This window comes from Anser cygnoides, chromosome 2 (assembly GCF_040182565.1).
Source record: "Anser cygnoides isolate HZ-2024a breed goose chromosome 2, Taihu_goose_T2T_genome, whole genome shotgun sequence".
Taxonomy (NCBI): domain Eukaryota; kingdom Metazoa; phylum Chordata; class Aves; order Anseriformes; family Anatidae; genus Anser; species Anser cygnoides.
Window position 1 is genome coordinate 159149372 of NC_089874.1, and position 18834 is coordinate 159168205.

The 18834-nt window shown below is 41.4% G+C and overlaps 1 protein-coding gene across 6 annotated transcripts in view; it reads right to left on the reverse strand.

Annotated features, from left to right (window-relative positions):
* Positions 1-18834, reverse strand: part of TRAPPC9 (trafficking protein particle complex subunit 9) — a 468771-nt gene that overhangs the window by 320317 nt on the left and 129620 nt on the right. For all 6 annotated transcript variants that reach the window (XM_048049625.2, XM_048049614.2, XM_013193341.3 and 3 more), the window contains one exon: positions 194-336. In XM_048049625.2, the coding sequence (XP_047905582.1) occupies positions 194-336 (143 nt within the window). The remainder of the gene's footprint in view (positions 1-193; positions 337-18834) is intronic.

Consider the following 18834-nt stretch of genomic DNA (forward strand, 5'->3'; position numbering starts at 1 on the left):
TGGAGTGCTTTGATCACAGTCTGCAGTTAAACGAGGGTAAATTCCTAAAGTGGAGGAATTTTGACAACTGGTTGACAAAATTCTTTGCCCACATGTTGATGATGACATTGCAGGTTTCCAGCATGCCCTTTAAGTTATAGCCAACATAAAAGAGATGATAAATCACATATACAAGAGTCAAAGAAAGGCTCACCTTGTTGCTGGAAGGGTACTGACACGTGTGAAGAAAACAGACGGCTCTACTTCTACATGAAGACCCAGTGAAAGGTTCCTGTAATAGCCTTCAACGTGTCCTGGTCCACCAGAGTATTTAAAATTCAGAATGGCTTCCAGTGTCTAGAAAAATAGAAGTAAATTACTTATTAGCTATGTTTCACTGCTGAGCATTTCAAAAGTACAATTAAATTACACCACAGAAGTGATATAGCAACAAAGTTTCTATGCCATCAAGAATTTGAATTTGTCTTCCTAATCCATCCATTCTATTGTACCCAAAAAAGGCAATCAAACAGATGACTGCATCCCTAAGTTGATTTTTTTCCTTAATCCTTTCACAAGCTTACAAGTACAGAACAAAATCAGCTGGACATAATTCCTCCTAGAGTTTATTAAATGATCCGCTCTTTCACACCCTTAAAAATATTCATCACTTCATTACCTTCTTAATCAAATGGGTAACTTGTAAAGTTTTTGACTGCAGACAAATGGAGAGAAGTTATACAAAGCTAAAAGCATCTGCTCTCAATACATGTAAGCATTCACTCATCTCCTCTAAGTAACAGCCTACAACAAAACTATTGACCTGACGCAGCGTACGAACCTCGTCTTTCCATGATGCTCATTTTAGAGAACGACTGCTTAGCAAAGTTAAAAAATAAGGATGATTCTCTATCGTTAGTCTTATGTACTCATTACTCTCATTAGCACTGAGTACTTCTGTGTCTTAAATTTTATTTTTGGGTCTTTTTCCTTAATGAACAGCATGTGTAAAGCTTACCAGCATACCAGTCCCCATGTCATCTTCAGGGCTCAAGCTCAGAACAAACCTTTGGTTCATGCAGAGGGGACCATACATCACCTCGTCTTTTATTAAACTCCTGAAATATAACTTGCTTGAAGCAAGGCGAAAATTTGGGAAGTGCCATTGGATTCTTTCCCTGCTCTTATTCTGGTTCCCAGGCAGCTGCTATTGCCAAGTCTCAAGAGCAAGGGCACAGACCTAACACGGACATTACCATGGCATGCTGAAGTTTATGTCAACTAGGACAGCAGTTTCTAAAAAAGATTTAGGAACAATGCCTACCTCCTCCCTGGTTAGCTTTTAGCTTGTTTTTTACAAAAATACAACACACACACACACACCACAGAAAAACCACCACCAACAAACCCTCCAAGACAACACCCTCTGCTGGAAACCATTCATATTTCCCAGATGCTATCAATCCTCAGATGGTTAAAAGTCCTTTCCCTTTCAATTGAAGATTTATTAAACATTTGTGAAACCTGTTAATTGGATTTCTAAACCTGGCTTAAGGAACAGAAACACTAACACAATCACTGTCTTAAAACAGCCATAATCCAGTGGTTTGAGGAACACCAAAATCAAGAGTTCAATGTTTTGTGGCACGCGAGGGCTGAAATGTTTTGCACATTTCCAGCTTGCTTTTAAGTAACTTGAACTAACTCTACTTCCTAATTAAGTTTGATTAAAGTTCACAAGAGTCACCTTACAACGCAAACAAAAATATCCACTGGGCACTCTGGACATACCTGTCTACTCTGTTTATGTCAATTCCTAATTTGCAGTTAATGAACTCAAGTTTACGTTATGTCAGGAGAGTTAATCAATATTAAAGACAAAAATTAAAAAAAAAAAAAAAAAAGCACAAACCCATTCAAAACAGGCTTCGTTCCAATTAACCAGCTGGACTGTTTCCTACAGATCAGAGCTACGCTCCGCAAGTACAGGGATCTGACACTACTGATGTAAGTAGTGTAATGTAAGAATGGACTTCAAGTTGAATCAGGAAGTCTTCTGTGAAAACTCTCTGAAAAAGCCCCGTGTTACTGCTGTAACACTCAGAGTATCCTGCTTCGGAAAGCTACCGTGGTTTGGGTCCATGGCTCATTCTGCATCAGACTGGGTAAAGAGACAGGGTTAGTTTGAAAGGCCACGGAGTATTACCACTCCCCATGCAAAACCCTTCCCAACATCTCATACCAAACGAAAACACTCAAGAAAAGGCTAAAAATTACAACCGTTATGTGCCATCGGTAAGTACAAGAGTTCAAAGGCATCATCATCATCATCGCGGTCCCTCCCGCAGTGAGGAATTTGTCGCAGAACCTTGCTGGTGGCCCTGGGTGCGTCTCACACCCCATGCTAGAGAACAGGGAAAAGACGACCAAAAGGTCTTCTACCAACCTCAAGAGCAGGAGGAATCTCTTCCCACCCAAAATATAAGATCTAAGTGGGGGCGCTCGACAGATTTGGAGTCTCTCGGAGAGCTTCAGAGCACTGAACCCGCTGCTCTCTCTGGCCGGGGTGTATAGGGATGTGTAGAGGGGGAGCATGATTGAGGGAAACGTTTTTTTCTGGTGCCTTCAGGTGATCTGAGAAAGTTTTAATACTTAGAATTCATACAATATCAACAGGATGTAAAAGAAAAAAAAATTAAATCTCCTTTAAACTCCTCTACGTACACACACCTTGGAAAGGACTCCACACACTATATGAAAGATCGATTTTCTATCTCCAGGATAGAAAAAAAAATCCCACGCTTTCATAAGCTTACAAAGCTCCAATTTAAAACAATTTACCATCCTCTCCCACAGCACCTCCAGAGAAGGAGGCACTAAATGCTACAGCCACAGATTTAAATACCGTTGTACGCTTACTCCAGCGGCCTTGTCAAACCTGCACAGATAACAGCCTGAGCTGCAGATCCTATTAAAAGTTTATGAATATAAAAGAATTTATTCGATTTCTCTGAACTGCATCGCTGCAAACCAACAGGGAACGGCAGGGTGTCACTATGCACGTAATTCTGCCTGGATGATCCATTAAAAAAAGGGGGGGAAGGGAAGGGAAGGGAAGGGAAGGGAAGGGAAGGGAAGGGAAGGGAAGGGAAGGGAAGGGAAGGGAAGGGAAGGGAAGGGAAGGGAAGGGAAGGGAAGGGAAGGGAAGGGAAGGGAAGGGAAGGGAAGGGAAGGGAAGGGAAGGGAAGGGAAGGGAAGGGAAGGGAAGGGAAGGGAAGGGAAGGGAAGGGAAGGGAAGGGAAGGGAAGGGAAGGGAAGGGAAGGGAAGGGAAGGGAAGGGAAGGGAAGGGAAGGGAAGGGAAGGGAAGGGAAGGGAAGGGAAGGGAAGGGAAGGGAAGGGGGAAGGGAAGGGGGAAGGGAAGGGAAGGGAAGGGAAGGGAAGGGAAGGGAAGGGAAGGGAAGGGAAGGGAAGGGAAGGGAAGGGAAGGGAAGGGAAGGGAAGGGAAGGGAAGGGAAGGGAAGGGATAAAGGGGATTTGTGTCGCTGGGAAGCTAAGCATAGTGCTCAATCCTTCTGTATGCTAGATCACATGTAAGGAGTTGACTGACTAACTCAAGATGAAAGAGCCAAATCAAGAAGTTTTACCCAAAAAACTGTTCCATGTTCTTTGTAGGCTGAAGAATACTACTTTAGTTCAAAAATTGGCTCAGACCAAGGATATGTTACGGTAAATATAACTCAAGATCATAAAATCCACTTCCAGATGTAATCAGTATATGCTGCACATGAAGAAAAATAAATATTATCTAGAAGACCACAAAATATTAGTATAACTTGGTATTAGAAACTCTCATAATTAGTCTGGTTTAAGGAAAAATCCTGAAGGTATGAGAAATGTTAAAAGAGTCATTTCCTTTAACAAAAGAACCATTATTGAACAGAAGCAGCAGATATAATCAACAAGGAAATTACCGATAATCAGAATGATATATGCAGGTGAATGAGTAGTCAGGAAACCCAAATCCATAGTGATATATTTTCAATGCGTAAACAATCAATAAACAATTCACATACTTTCCTCCTCACTGCTGCAAAACATTTTTATGATTCTTTATTTTTGATTCTGTAAAGCTTACGAAGTTGGAAACAGTTCAGGTCAGGAGCTCCTGGATTTCTATCTCCCATCACCTCTATTGCTTCGTGATTTTGTCTTTCCCACTTTTTGTAAGCAAAAGTTTAGCTTCGTTCCTAAGCCCTTCTACTAGCAACGGCAGTAACTCAGATTTTATCCCTGTATCTTGTTACTAGAAGAACCAGAGGATTCTGTTTTATAACTTCTTAACCACAGCACTGCATCACCACACATGCTGCACTTTGTGTTTCAGACAGCAAAGATCTATTTTGTCCATTTTTTCTTTTTCCCAAACTGGAACCTTAATGTTTTTTATAAATATTTATTAGTGATGTTTTACATAATTAAATCAAAACCTCAAACTTTATAACAGAGGCTCACATACGCTGCATTTTCGGGTCTTTTCTAAATTCCGTTAGAATAGCAAAAATGACACGACGCAGATCTTAACATTTTATACAAGATGAAATGCCACTACTTAGCTACAGGCAGTTTGCTCCTGAGGCTCTGCAGATACTGCCTGCAATAACCGTGAAGAAATACCAGAATGTAACATCGCAGGCTCCCCATTAAGATTTTAAAAAAGCAGCATGAGGAGACTAAAAATATTTAAATTCAGAATATAATCTTCTTTCCATTTCGGTTTCTGAACTCATTATAGAAAACAACTCCTACTAATGAGTATAATTTCTCGTGGGATTAGGGCTTGACATTTGAAAAGTAACATATTCTAGGTGTGCAATCTTCAAATCTACCTTCCTCTCTTTTAAATCAAATTACATGCACAACAGTAAACACGTTTTCCTCCCTGGATCCATCATGCTCCTGATCTCCTGCATCTCAGCCAAATCAGCAAATGCATTAGCAGGACATGCTCCAGAAGGAGAGGATGAATTCACGACTGCTTAGCCATTCTTCCCGACTTTCAGCCCTTTTTCTCAGCTGCCTGGATGCCTTTTGTTTTCTGTTCTGTTGGGTTTTACTTAAACAGGGTTGTATCAGGAATTTCAGCTGCCTAAGAATATTGTGTAACTAATTAAACGATCTGGCAGTGACAAAGAGAGAACAAGTTTCTCAAATTAACTACGCTCTTTTCACTAGCAGCAGAGGACCCTGGCAATGAATGAGGTGGGAAGAGCAAAGAGCTGGCCCGCTGAAAGCTCGGGGGGGGGCAGCGCTGCTGACAGTCGGTTCCCATGTCCTCAGCTGCACCAGGGCAGCGATGCAGAGCCGGGGGCAGCTCCTGGAGCTTGCCCTTCCTCTGGGCTGCGAGGCTGAGCGGTCCTCGGGGCTGTCACGCTTGCACATCCCACAGGGCCCCCGTGGTGCTTCAGGCTGCTGATCGTCACCATCCCTGGGGGTGTTCAAGGAAAGGTCGGACATGGTGCTTAGGGACATGGTTTAGTGGGTGATAGTGGTGGTAGGGGATGGTTGGACCAGATGGTCTTGGAGGTCTTTTCCAACCTTATTGATTCTATGGTTCTATGCTTCCAGTCACAAATTCAAGCCCTCTTCTGCACCGTTCCCATCTTTGCCATCAAAATTACCTAGCAGCATTACTGGATGAAAACAGAGTCAGAGACTACTAGCTTCTGAATCCAAGCACGTGAGATATGCTGCTCCACCGACACGATTCATACAGAAAGGCAGACACTGAACACGGATGGATCTTTTTCAGGAAAAGTCAAGAATGCGAGCATTGGCAGGGAATGGTGCGTAGATGCCTACGCAGCTGAACCCGAGTAAGACGGGATCCAAAAACATCAAGCTTCCAGTCCTTGGACCTGCTGGTGAATGCAAACACCATGTCCAGGTTTAGGCCTGGGCTGATGAAAAGATTCAGTCCTGGAACCCTCGAGTTAGATGACACCCAGACAGCATACCAGTTCTGTCTCCGTATTGATTTGATTACCAGAATTAATCTAACTTAGCACTTTCTGAGTTTTAATTTGCAGTAGTCTAACAAAAGACAAATACTTGTCATTTTTTGCTTCTCTCTCCCATCACTGAGTCCCTGATTTCACATGGTAACCTGGCAAAGGATAAAGAATGTATAAAAGTCAGACTTAACAGCAGTGCTGGGAGAAATGACAGGTGCCTTTATGTACATAAGCTGAATATTCTCCTGCCCACCTGTAGTCGGGGGAAGAAAAAAACACTCACCTGCACACCACTAGACAGGAAAAGCAGAGGGCTCACTAGCTGAGAGATTACTCAATTCTCATCGGCAGGACAACAAATCAAATCAAAAAAGAAGCCCTCCAACTAAACGTCAGTTGTATTGTGTTTCTGCTAATTTCTGTCGACGGGAGCTAAGCAAAGAACGGCATTACTGAAATCTCAATGCTCTTGTGACATACCTTATGATTTCTTAGCTACATACACCTCTTAACACTCACAATTTTGACCAGTCTCTTACTGCAAGATGCAGACAGTAAGGGGTCAGATGCTGGTATCTTCAAAGCCTCTTCGATGCAGGAATCCACATTATTCCCTCCACTGAGATCTCCCTTTACTTGAAGTACTGGTATTGAAAGGAAATTTGAGGGGAGAAGCAGAGTATGCTATTTGTGATATGGAGAGCACTAAGCCTTTACCTCACAAGGTTGCTTTCAAGCTGAGTATTATTCCAAAAGTGGGAATAAGTTAGTCCTCCTTGATATCTTTAGGAAGCAAGGCCAGCAACACAATTCGGAGGCTACCTGAGAAAGGTCAAGGACAACAACTGAAGATCCGTAACAGAATACGTTAACAACCACATATGAAATCTTTCTACCTGAAGAAAACACCATACCATGGTTCACAGAAATTACATTCTGTCATAAATTGAATTTCTAAATTGAAATAACCACTGAGATGACTGTGCGGTGATATCATGCAACTTTGCAGCAAGAGCTCTGTTCATTGCTTGCTCTCCCTCTGGAGAACATTAGTCCAACCTGTCTGATTTTCTGATACACAAAATATAGCTGTTGTATGTTTTTCTGTATTTTCTAGATGATACAAAAACTATCCTTTTTTAGCTAGAAATAAATAAATTCTGTATCTTTAAGGAGAAATTAAAAAGCCATGAAAGGGAAGAAACTACCTCTCCATTTTTCTGAATGTAGATGATAAAGCAAATCCGAACCTACTGGAATACTTGATCGAATCAGAATTCCTAATCTTCCCCAAACGGGAAAAGGAGATGTTGCTCCTTAAAGCACCAACGAGTAGAACTGATAGCCAGATCCCTGATACATGCATTATAAGAAGGATGTGCATATGTAATCATCTTGTAGTGCATATGTAATCAGCCTGTAGGACTGAACTGCAGCAAGCAGTCTCCATACTAATTTTTTTCCATGCATTCCATTAAGCACATGCGTGGCAATTACAAAAGCGGTGATAAAATTCCTAATAACTGATAAGCAATGAAACAAATTACGCCACTGCAGTAAATCAGATCTTTATGTGTATAAATACAAACTCAGCCCAAATTGCTATTGCCGTTATACCACTTTTTCAGTCTAAAGGAAAATTAAGTATTTTTTTTTTTTTTGCACACGTTAATCAGGTGAATTTACACAGCTCGCCCATGAAACAAGCTGCCTGTTGTGTTCATGCTCTGGTGCAGTTTTACTCAAGTACACCTACTGCATACACGCTGACTTTCAGGAGCAATTTTTGCGGTACACCAATGTTTATCTAGCTCATCCATCTGCATTTATGTCTAGTTAAGCCCCTGAACAATGAAACTGCTGCATCCCTTTGTAAAAATAGCACAATGGCAACAGCAAGTAGCTGAAGCTAAATATAGCTCCTGCAGGCACATGCCGGGAATTAAATAGTACATTTTCCCTTTCCCCAATCCTAAATCAGTAAGCTGCAGCAAGGAATCTCTGGTGAATACACACAGGAGCTCAATAAATCCCCCTTAAGCTTACAAGGCATATTCTGAATCTGTGCTAGCTAAAAATAGCCATGTTTATAATGAGAATGGAGATGTGAGCAGAATAATATGAAGTTTAAAGGCAGGCACACTATAGCCTTTCTGCATTAACTAATAGGGTGAATCAAAGGTCACCCTAACAAACAGATACGTAGAGTGACAGACCCACTATAATACTCAACCATCTTTTATTGAAGAGCATTCATCTCACATTAAACCGTGCGCTTCCTAATTGCCTATTCCAGCTACACATCCCCAAGTTATTTTCTCTGCATTTTTAGCTAGAAAACACAAGTTGTTACTTCCAAAAGACGGGAAAAAGACAGGAGCATAGAGCATTATTTCTCTGGACAGTCTTCCCTCCTAGAGCTCAGTTGCCCTCTGGAAACATTCAAGAAATGTAATGCCTACTTTTTCTTGTAATATGAATCACAGAATTCTGTTCTCTTTAATTCAAGAGGCCTGCAGCCAGGCCTGCAGGGCAGTAAAATGGCAGCCAAACGCTGATGCATGTTCACAACTGCCTCAAAAGTTTGACCTCTGTCAACTTAGGTACAAGACTACTGACCACAGCCATCACAGCGCCTCCTTCTCAGTCCAGACGTGGAGGAGAGACTAGAAATAATTTAAATATGGATAATTTTTATTTGCAACACTCCCGCCGAGAGTTTTGTGTCTACACAAAGTAGGAAGGTTCAAAAGGAGAGTTAAGTGCAGGGATGGATGCTGACGAACAGCTTCCCACACATACACCCTTTGAAAGGGAAATGCTTTTCATTCGAAGACCCACAACTCAGCCTGATTCTCCCGGCAACAGCTATGTAAGATGTTAGTTGCTGTCAAGAAGCTACAGTACATCACCGAATGCATTTCCTGACTGAAACCTGTCCGTTAAACCCTGTGGCAGGTCCCCAAATGTAAAGGTACAAGAAGCTGGCAGCTACTTCACACTGAAAGAACACCCACGGGAGGTGGATAAAACGGTACAAAAAAGACAGGGATCTCCTGGTACAAAAAAAGACAGGGATCTCCTGGAAAGAGTCCAGCGGAGGGCCACAAAGACGATACGGGGCCTGGAGCATCTTCCCTATGAGGAAAGGCTGAGAGACCTGGGTCTGTTCAGCCTGGAGAAAAGACGACTGAGAGGGGATCTCAACAATGTGTATAAATACCTGAGGTGTGGGAAACAGAGGGATTTGGCCAGCCTCTTCTCAGTCGTTTGTGGGGACAGGACAAGGGGCAATGGCCACAAGATGGAGCACGGGAAGTTCTGCACCAACATGCGAAAGAACTTCTTCACGGTGAGGGTGACGGAGCACTGGGACAGGCTGCCCAGGGAGGTTGTGGAGTCTCCTTCTCTGGAGATATTCAAGGCCCGTCTGGACGCCTACCTGGGCAGCCTGCTCTAGGGAACCTGCTTTGGCAGGGGGATTGGACCCGATGATCTCTCAAGGTCCCTTCCAACCCCTACAATTCTGTGATTCTGTGAAATAACAAGATGCGATAAAAACACTCACAGCCCCAGAAAGAACATCAGCACCAGGAGGAAAACAAGCGCTGCACAACTGACGCCCTAGTTAAGAGTGACACATCTGATCTGAGCTGCTACTCACCCACCAGCAAGTTCCCTCTCACTCCGCAGAGACCGAGCACACCGCCTTTTTTTTTTTTTTTTATAATTATCATCCACCACATCTTGCTTCTGCAGACCCAGCCCTCAAGTACTAACTTTCAGTGTGGATTTTGGGCCAAGCAAATGAGAATTTTAGAAAGTCGTACGACTGTTCACAAGTGTGGGTTGCAGCTCCGGCCTCCCACCAGCCGGGGGATGGATACGCCACCACCCAGCCCGCCTGGGCTGCAACACCCGCAAGTCTCAGAGGAACACTACCAAGTTAAGCAGTTTTCAGTTTTTCAAGCTGCACACTTCTACTGTTTCACACTTGCTCAACGCTAGCCCATCCCTTCTTCTCCGTTCCTTCTACTTCTACCATGTCCTTTGTGAGAAATGGGAATTAGACTGCACAAGAAGCAGGGTACATTCTGAAGCCACTTTTTCCTCTGCTCTCTATTCCTTTACTTTCTGATATTCCTAATATTCCATAGACCTTTTCCCACTGCTATTACAGATTAAATTCACATTTTCACACTGTCTCATCCCTCCAAGATCTCTTTCCTGAATGGCAATGGTTAACTTGGAGCCCATCATTGTGTATTTGGAATTAAGATTGCATTTTCTCCAGGCACATGTGGATCAGTATTGATCTTCACCTCAAATTTTAACAACCCACCTCTATCACAGGATACTCCTGGCAACCTTAAAAGTCAGTTTTCATATATGTTACTCTTAATAACCTGTGATAAAATCCTCATCACCAAAGTACCCAGATTATTTGAATGACAAAGGCAAAATAATGATCCCTAGAAACATCCTGGAGACAACTTCTTGGTGAGTAAATGGACCATTTATCCTACCTTTAACAAGCTCTTGACTCCTGATGGGACCTTCACTTTTACCTTACAGAGTATCTGTTTCTCTCAAACAGACTTCTGTGAGGTTTTAGGTACTTTAGGAATCAAACTAAGCAGTAATCAACAATTTTTCCTTTGTTCTTGGGCTCAGCCTATGCTTCAAAGAATTCTGATAGATTCAATAACCAACACTGCTTTTCACAAAGGGAATGTCTTAACAATATCCCAACATACATACCTTATTATTATAAAATGTGCTGCTAGACAATGAAACTTAACTTTTCCAAGTTAACAAACTGTCAAGACACCTTAGATATGAATACAATACGTCAGACAAAGAAGGAATAGCTACATGCATCCCCCTATGGGCATATGGCCTGACACAGGTCCAAGCAAAATTTAGAGTTTCTATTTTACGACACACAAATCCACCCCATAAAAGAGCACACAAGAAGTACAAATGGTTTCCTGAAGATGTCAAATCCATTCGCTGCTCATAATGGTCTGAAGAACCCAGCTCCATCCGCTATCCGTACACTCACTTTGTATTCTGACTATTGCTGTATTGTTCTCTAAATAACAGTGATACCTACACCCTCGGAAGACAAACCAAATTGCTTCTGCAATTGCTGAAGTACCTTAAAAAGAATGCATACATCTAGAACATCAGAAAAAATCTACTCTACGACAAAAGATCCTTGAAATTGAGTGATCAGATTTCCACATGAGAGCTCTTCTGTATGCTTGTGATAAACAATCTTCAAGTTTTTCAGGAATTCCTGTGATTAAGAGGGATAAGCCCAATTAATTGATTGTTCAAAAGCAGGAAAAGTGAAAAAGAGATTTTAAAACTGGAATGCTTGAACAACTTAATCAATAGATCTGTTTATTCAGCACAGCCATTAACATGAAAATATGGAAGACTGAGTACTTCAGATTTTTCAGCTGCTCCTCGGGTTGGAAATAGAGGCTCTAGCAGCACAATCATTTTCAAAATCTGTAAACTTATTGAGCTAAATTTATCACTGATTTAATGAGTTTTATCTGGAATGAATATTGCAAATTCCTACTCTAATACGATGGTAAAAACTAACGAAATGAAAACATAATGAAACTTGTTTTCAGAGATTAAAGCTTCAGAAATCAAACATGCCATATACTAGCTAGACATCAGGTCCTGAAGTTGCAGAATGGCAATGCCTTCCATCCTAATCCATCTGCTTTCTTTTGCTGGGCATGTTATCTTACAGCTAATCTGCCAAGCAACCAAGCATTCACTCACATTATTAAAACATACAGTTCTCTCAACAAACACAGTGTTACGTGACTTCCTCACTTCTTTTTTTTCAATATAGGGAATTTGGACTTAGCTCTTTAGTAAACACTAGAAGATAATTGCAGACATGAATCAGAAGTAGAGATGACACTAAAGCTCATTTCCTCTCTTCATTGATCCCATTTTGCCATAATTCAGCCAGCTAAACGTGGTCGAGGCCAATGAGCTCCAGCACCACTTCCCGCTCCAAGTCCCATCTTCACTAAAGCTTCCTGAAGGCTGAGCACAAACTTTAAATTCTGCGAATGGTACAACACGAGAAATAAAGTTCTACAAAGGCAAAGGTCTTAAAGCAGATGAAAGGCATCACAAAATGTTTTCTCAGAAATACAGATTTATAAAGGGCTAGTCACTGGTGTAGTGGGTTTACGTGGCAAGGTTTTGGTAGCAGGGGGCCATAGGGGTGGCTTCTGTGAGAAGGATCTAGAAGCTGCCCCACGTTTGGTAAGGGCCCCACTGCTGACCAGAGCTGAGCCAATAAGTGATGTTGTTTTGCGCCTCTGTGAGAGCATATTTAAGACAGGGAAAAAAAAAACGCTGCACCACACAGCAGCTGGGAGAGTGAGAGGAGTGAGGAACAGCCTTACAGGCGCCAAGGTCAGTGAAGAAGGAGGGGGAGCGGTGCTCCAGGCGCCGGAGCAGAAGTCCCCTGCGGCCTGTGGTGAGGACCATGGTGAAGCAGGCTGTCCCCCTGCAGCCCATGGAGTACCACGGTGGAGCAGGGTTCCACGCTGCAACCCATGGAGGAGACCACGGTGGAGCAGGTGGACCTGCACCGATGGAGGCTGCGGCCTGTGGAAGACCCCTGCCGGAGCAGATTCCGGGCCGGACCTGTAGTACGTGGAGAGGAGCCCACGCAGGAGCAGGTGACCTGGCAGGAGCTGCTGCCCGTGGGGGTCCCAGGTTGGAGCAGTTTGCTCCTGAGGGATGGACCCCTGTGGTACGGACCCATATCTGGAGCAGTTCTTGAAGAGCTGCTGCCTGTGGGCAGCCCACGCCAGATCAGTTCAGCAAGGACTGCATCCCGTGGGAGGCACCCCACAGCACAGGGAAGGAGAGTGACCGAGAAGGAGCGGCAGAGAAGCAGTGCTATAGGCTGACCATAACCCACATTCCCCCATTCCCCTGTGCCACGCGGGGGGAGGAGGTGGAAGAGGGTGGATGGGGGGGAAGGTGCTTTTGGTTTCTTTCCTTTGTTTCTCGCTCCTCTAGCTTGTTAGTAATATGCAATAAATCTTACTGTCTCCCTATGCTGAGTCTGTTTTGCCCGTCAAGATAATTACTGCGCGATCTCTTCATCCTTCTCTCAACCCTTGAGCCCTTTTCATCATATTTTCTCTCCGTTCCTCTTTGAGGAGGGGGAGTGAGAGAGCAGTTGTGGTGGAGCTCGGCCGCCCACCCAAGTAAAACCACCACAGTCCTTTTCAAGTAATTTGAGCACTGTGTCAGACTAGTCTGCAGTATGTGTTTATTACTGATTTCTGAGAATGATCTTGCAATTCAGACAATACCTGGACCATCACTGTTTCAACCTGCCACTATTTATGTATTTGTATTCACACAGACCAGTTATGCTTGAAAGGTAATAGAATATCCTATGAAAATAACATAAAAAACAGGTTTCAATGTATGTTGATACTTTTGGGTTTTTACCTTTTTGAAAAATACTTTCTCAAAGTCAACTGGAGGTCCTTATAAGTAGGTTCAATAACACCGTGAACAAAAGAATTAATCAGCTGAATCAGACAGCTTTTCCTGAAGAAAATATGACAAATCTAATTCTAGAATCTAAGCTGTAAAACCATCTAAAGCCATCATACGCCAACAAATCTGGAGAAGTCTCCACTTTCCAAGAGGAGAAGAAACAGAAAATCTCCTTTCTGTGTGAAAAGGCAGAGATCAGTCTTTCACTCCTTTCTTTTTTCCTTTGAGAGACTCAAAGAAATACACTCCTCCACCTTCCAAGCACTACTCACACATATATAAAAATTCAGCAGAACACTGCCAGGATAGCACTTCTTTCTCTAGGGTCAGTGGTGAACTGACCTAAACAAATTCTTAAATTTAAAAGTTTTCCTGAAAAAAAAAAAAAAAACACCTATATATTCACATTCTATACAACTAAAAATGTATAAATATAATAATACATATATATTTAAGCAACTGGTGCCTGATCTTTAAATCACTATTTTGCTTCTGTTAGGGACGCTAACTTGATTTCCAATCTGAGTGGTTAGCATACACTTAAAAGGATTACAAATGCGTATTTAAAAAACACACTGACTCAGCTCACTCAGAGAACTTCATAAATATGCAGCAGGAAACTCCCCAACAGTGACTCATAACTTCAGAGGTTTAAAACGGACAAATAATCATGAAATTTCCAACTGTTAGTCATACTTGATTAAATCCTAAGCCAAAACCATCCTGCTTCTGTGAATTCTGCTTGACCATCCATTAAGTTCTACAGAAATGAGAGTCCTCTGGGAAAAGCAACAAAAACCATGTAACTGGGAAATGACTGCTAATTCTTAACAGCTTACATAGAAAGACTGTTTCATATAAATATACGTTGGAAAATAATTCCTTCCCTTACAACTGACGCGTGGGTGGATTTTGTCTTCAACTTGCTTTGAATGACTGGTCTGAAAAAATTATTTTACCAACTTTTCTCTAGAGAAGAGAAAAATAAAACATGATCAGAGGACATGCAACAATCTTAAAGTTTCTTCTCCATAGAAATCTATTCATATCTATTTATCGTGCAGCTCGACAAACCTGTGCAGTTCCTAGTTAGAAAACGCACTGACATCTTCCAGCTAGCAGCATATTCTCATAGATGTATGGTATTTAGAATCACAGAGTATCCCAGTTGGAAGGGACCAACAAGTCCAACTCCTTGGTCCATACAGGACCACCCAAAAATCAGACCATGTGTCTGAAAGCATTGTCCAAACACTTCTTGAACTCTGGCAGGCTCGGTGCTATCACCACTGCCCTGGGGAGCCTGTCCCAGTGCCCGACCACCTCTGGGTGCAGAACCTTTCCCTAACCCCCAGCCTGACCCTCCCCTGTCCCAGCTCCATGCCGTTCCCTCGGGTCCTGTCGCTGTCCCCAGAGAGCAGAGCTCAGCCCCTGCCCCTCCGCTCCCCTCGTGAGGGAGCTGCAGGCCGCCATGAGGCCTCCCCTCGGCCTGCTCTGCTCTGGGCTGAACAAACCAAGCGACCTCAGCTGTTCCTCACACATCTTCCTCTCAAGACCCTTCACCATCTTCGTAGCCCTTCTTTGGACACTCTCTAACAGTTTTATGTCCTCCTTATATTGTGGCACCCAAAACCGCACACAGTACTTGAGGTGAGGCCGCACCAGCGCAGAGCAGTGTGTGACAATCCCTTCCCTTGACGGCCTAGCCCCAGGACATGGTTGGCTCTCCTGGCTGCCAGGGCGCACTGCTGGCTCATTTGGAATAAATGTTTAATGGCTTCTTGCTAAATACCATCATAGTGTTCCTATTTGGTCTCGAAATGAAAAAAGAAACATCTTTTTAAAGTTTAACCGTATTAAAAATATATGTAATTACTATAAAGACAGTGAGTTCTGTAAAATGAACAAGAACGCCTCAACCTCTTCCTTCCAAATCTTGGTAAAATACTGCGTGTGTTTTTTATACAGAAACATTAGTTATCGTTTCACCAAAAGGCATCTTCATATTTGCACAATGTAAAACCATACAAATGTAAATTAATATTACCACACGATCGCAGAAATCTAAACATCTATCCATCCGATTGTCACTGCAATGACAAAACTACTGCACGTGAAGCAAGGAAATTCATAGGGATTAATTTTAGACAAAAGGATCAGATACTACCCCATACTTCTAAAAACGTGTAAAACATACCCGATAACCAACAATTCCACTTTTGAGACAAATAAAAAGTGGCAAATAACAGAATTATGACTGAGAATGGTGATGAGTGGGATTTATTTTTTTTTTTATCATTCAAATTCATTCAGCCTGAATGATGGTGCTTCATTTCATTCAAAACCAAATAAGAAAAAAAATATATATATATAATATATATATATATTTTTAAATATAGGAATAATTACATGAAAATTAGGTTTGGTTAGAGTATTAAAATATATATTTTCAGCTAGTCAGAAGTCCTCTTATGCCCCTATCCCTCTTTTTTAGGCTAAATGATTAAAATCAGATGGTAGTTCGATTTCATATTTGCTAAAAAATAGGCTCCTGCTCCCTTCTGATTCAGAGACTCATTTCTTTAAATTGCCTACTGAGAGGAATTATGAGCACTGAATATTACACATCCATGCTCTATTAAGCATAAGTTCTTACTGAATGCAGTTAGAACCTCTAACATTTAAAGAATTATTTATCAATAAATCTGTATTATTCTCTCTTTAATAGAAGATAAATTATGGTCAAAACTGGATTTCAAAGTCAATCAAACATGAAGCATAATTACTGGACTACATGTTCTTGCATCCAGACAAGTGTCACACCCTGCTTTGAGAAATAATAAAATCATAAAGAATCGAGGCCTCCTTGTCCATCTCTAAAATTTTAATTTTATCACACCAAATGGTAAACAATCTGTTTGGCAATTTATAATCTATTTTTACCAGGTAACACGAGGGTAAGTTTTCCCTATTGAAATAAAGACGCACAAGAACTCTGTTTAAATATAAAAAGCCTCACAGCTTTAATATGGGAAAAGTGTAAATTGCTCTAAGGACTGTGCTAGAGGGTTGATTTGTAGTTGTTTGCCTAAGGGAACCTATCTGCATTCAACACTTATCAGAGAAAAATCAAGCTACATGGATTTAAAAAAGAAAATTGAAATTAATTTTTCCAAAGAAGATAAGAAGTCCAAATGAGTTGCTCTGAAAAATGCAGTTTACTATAGATATATGAAATATTTAAAATATTTGGTACTAAAATTGTGCAAATGCAACCACGGTAGGCACAAAACATTAAAAAGAAAATAGCTAGGTTTAAAGTGCCAATAGATAAAGTTAACCATGAAATTATGAATGGACCACAAGTCATCCAGAGCTTCAAGATGGAGTTACCTAAATCGGAAGATGTATTCCATCTACTAGTAGCCATTCAAGTCCTTAGTACCAGATTCAAAACAGTCTCAAGCCTTCTGTCCGGCTTCCCCAGATGGACAAAACCTCTGCATCTCCAGAAGGTTCAGGACAACCCAACCCGCAGCAGGCAGGACACAGCAAGCAGGGCTCTTCTAACCTTCTTTGCTCCGACCCAGCCAGACCCTTGTAAAGCAATAAAATCTCCAGCTACTCATACCTGAATATACTTGTGCTGGGTTTTGTAAAACACGCCAATGACTATGCATTTTTAAGGATTATAAATGACATGTGCTACGACCTCACCACTTTACACCAAGAAAATGGCACGGAAAACAGTCAGCACCATTCTAAATATACCCTCAATTAATAAAAATAAATCGCTCATGTCCTCAGGCACGGAAATACAGCATTTGTGCTTGATTTATGAATTCCTCGTCCATCACTGCCTTTTGCTTCTCTGCTCTTTTTTAGTTAGCTTCATTAGGGCACCCACTCGGGTTGGAGAACTCGCAAGCCTTTGACAGTATACAGCAGTCTGCAGGTCAGGCTTGAGCTATCTGTTTCACCGACCATAAGCCTCCCATATTTTGAGGAAAAGTTATCAGAAAACTTTCTTTGTGTCTTAATTCTGCTCTCTTCTAGTTTATTTCTTTCTAACGAAACATATATTCTCCACATCTAAGCATAAGATAAAGGAAGAGATCTAAGGATAAGAGAAGGAAGTGTTCAAGTAAGATTATATAAAAGCAGGGTACAGCTAGGCAGTATTTTAGTGTTTCTCATTTTAATATTTCAGATCCCATACACTGAAAAATGAGAAGGAAAAATGATAAGATGACTCTCAGAAATTTAAATAAAAATGGGGTTGCTTTTGACATACAAGAATTCCACCTTCTCCATTTACAGGATTGCCACTTGTCTTGAATCTTGTCACGGGAGACTCCCAGTTTTGATAGACTTGTCATGCGCCCTGTCAAACAAGCTTGCAAGATATTATAAAATTTGTAGAGGGAACTATCTTTCTATTGTGGTGTTGGCATGACAGCTTTATGAATGACGTCAAGAAAAAATGTTGTTCTATGCAGCAAATATATGGTGAGTTATTACACGCTACTCACTCTCCATCCACGTTACTCGGATGCTTCAGGCCTTGCTCTCTCATCTCCCATGTCATACAAATCAAGTTGTTTTACTCTCTCATACGCTAGTTTAAAAACATAAAGAAAAGCCAGTCCAATATACAACTTAAGTTTGGTAACTAGAGAGAGAATAAGTAGCTTTTTAGCCATTTCCCATATAATGGGGATAATATTATAAACTTAAACAACCAAATGTGCTAGAAGCAGCTATATATTTTCACTGGTTCTCTCAAAATTCTAACACCGTGTAATATGTGCTCTCCCATTTTAAAGTGCTTCTTTGAAATGTTTGAGGCAAGAATCAATGCGTGAACATTCAAATATAAAACACAAAACTTGGTTTGCACCAACAGTTCGGATACAAACACGTATTTTAAAAAGTTAATGATCAGTACAATAATGTAAAATATAGATACTTTTCCATTGCAGATCTTTTGCATCAGAAAAAAACAGCTCCTGGTTGTCACTCAGTACTTGCTAGGATACATCTTCTTCAAAAAATATTTCAGATAGCGTGTTTTTAACGCTTATTTATTCTTCTTTCAGTTAAACAAGACCATTATGTAGCAAACCCCATGCTTTCCCTAGGTGGACACCTGCTCACCTGAATTTACTGAAATTCACGGAATTGATATAAATGCAAATTGTACCATAACCAAGACACAATGTTATTGATGGAACACTCTGCAAAGAAAAGTTAAGACTTTATACTAGTAAGAGCGGCCCC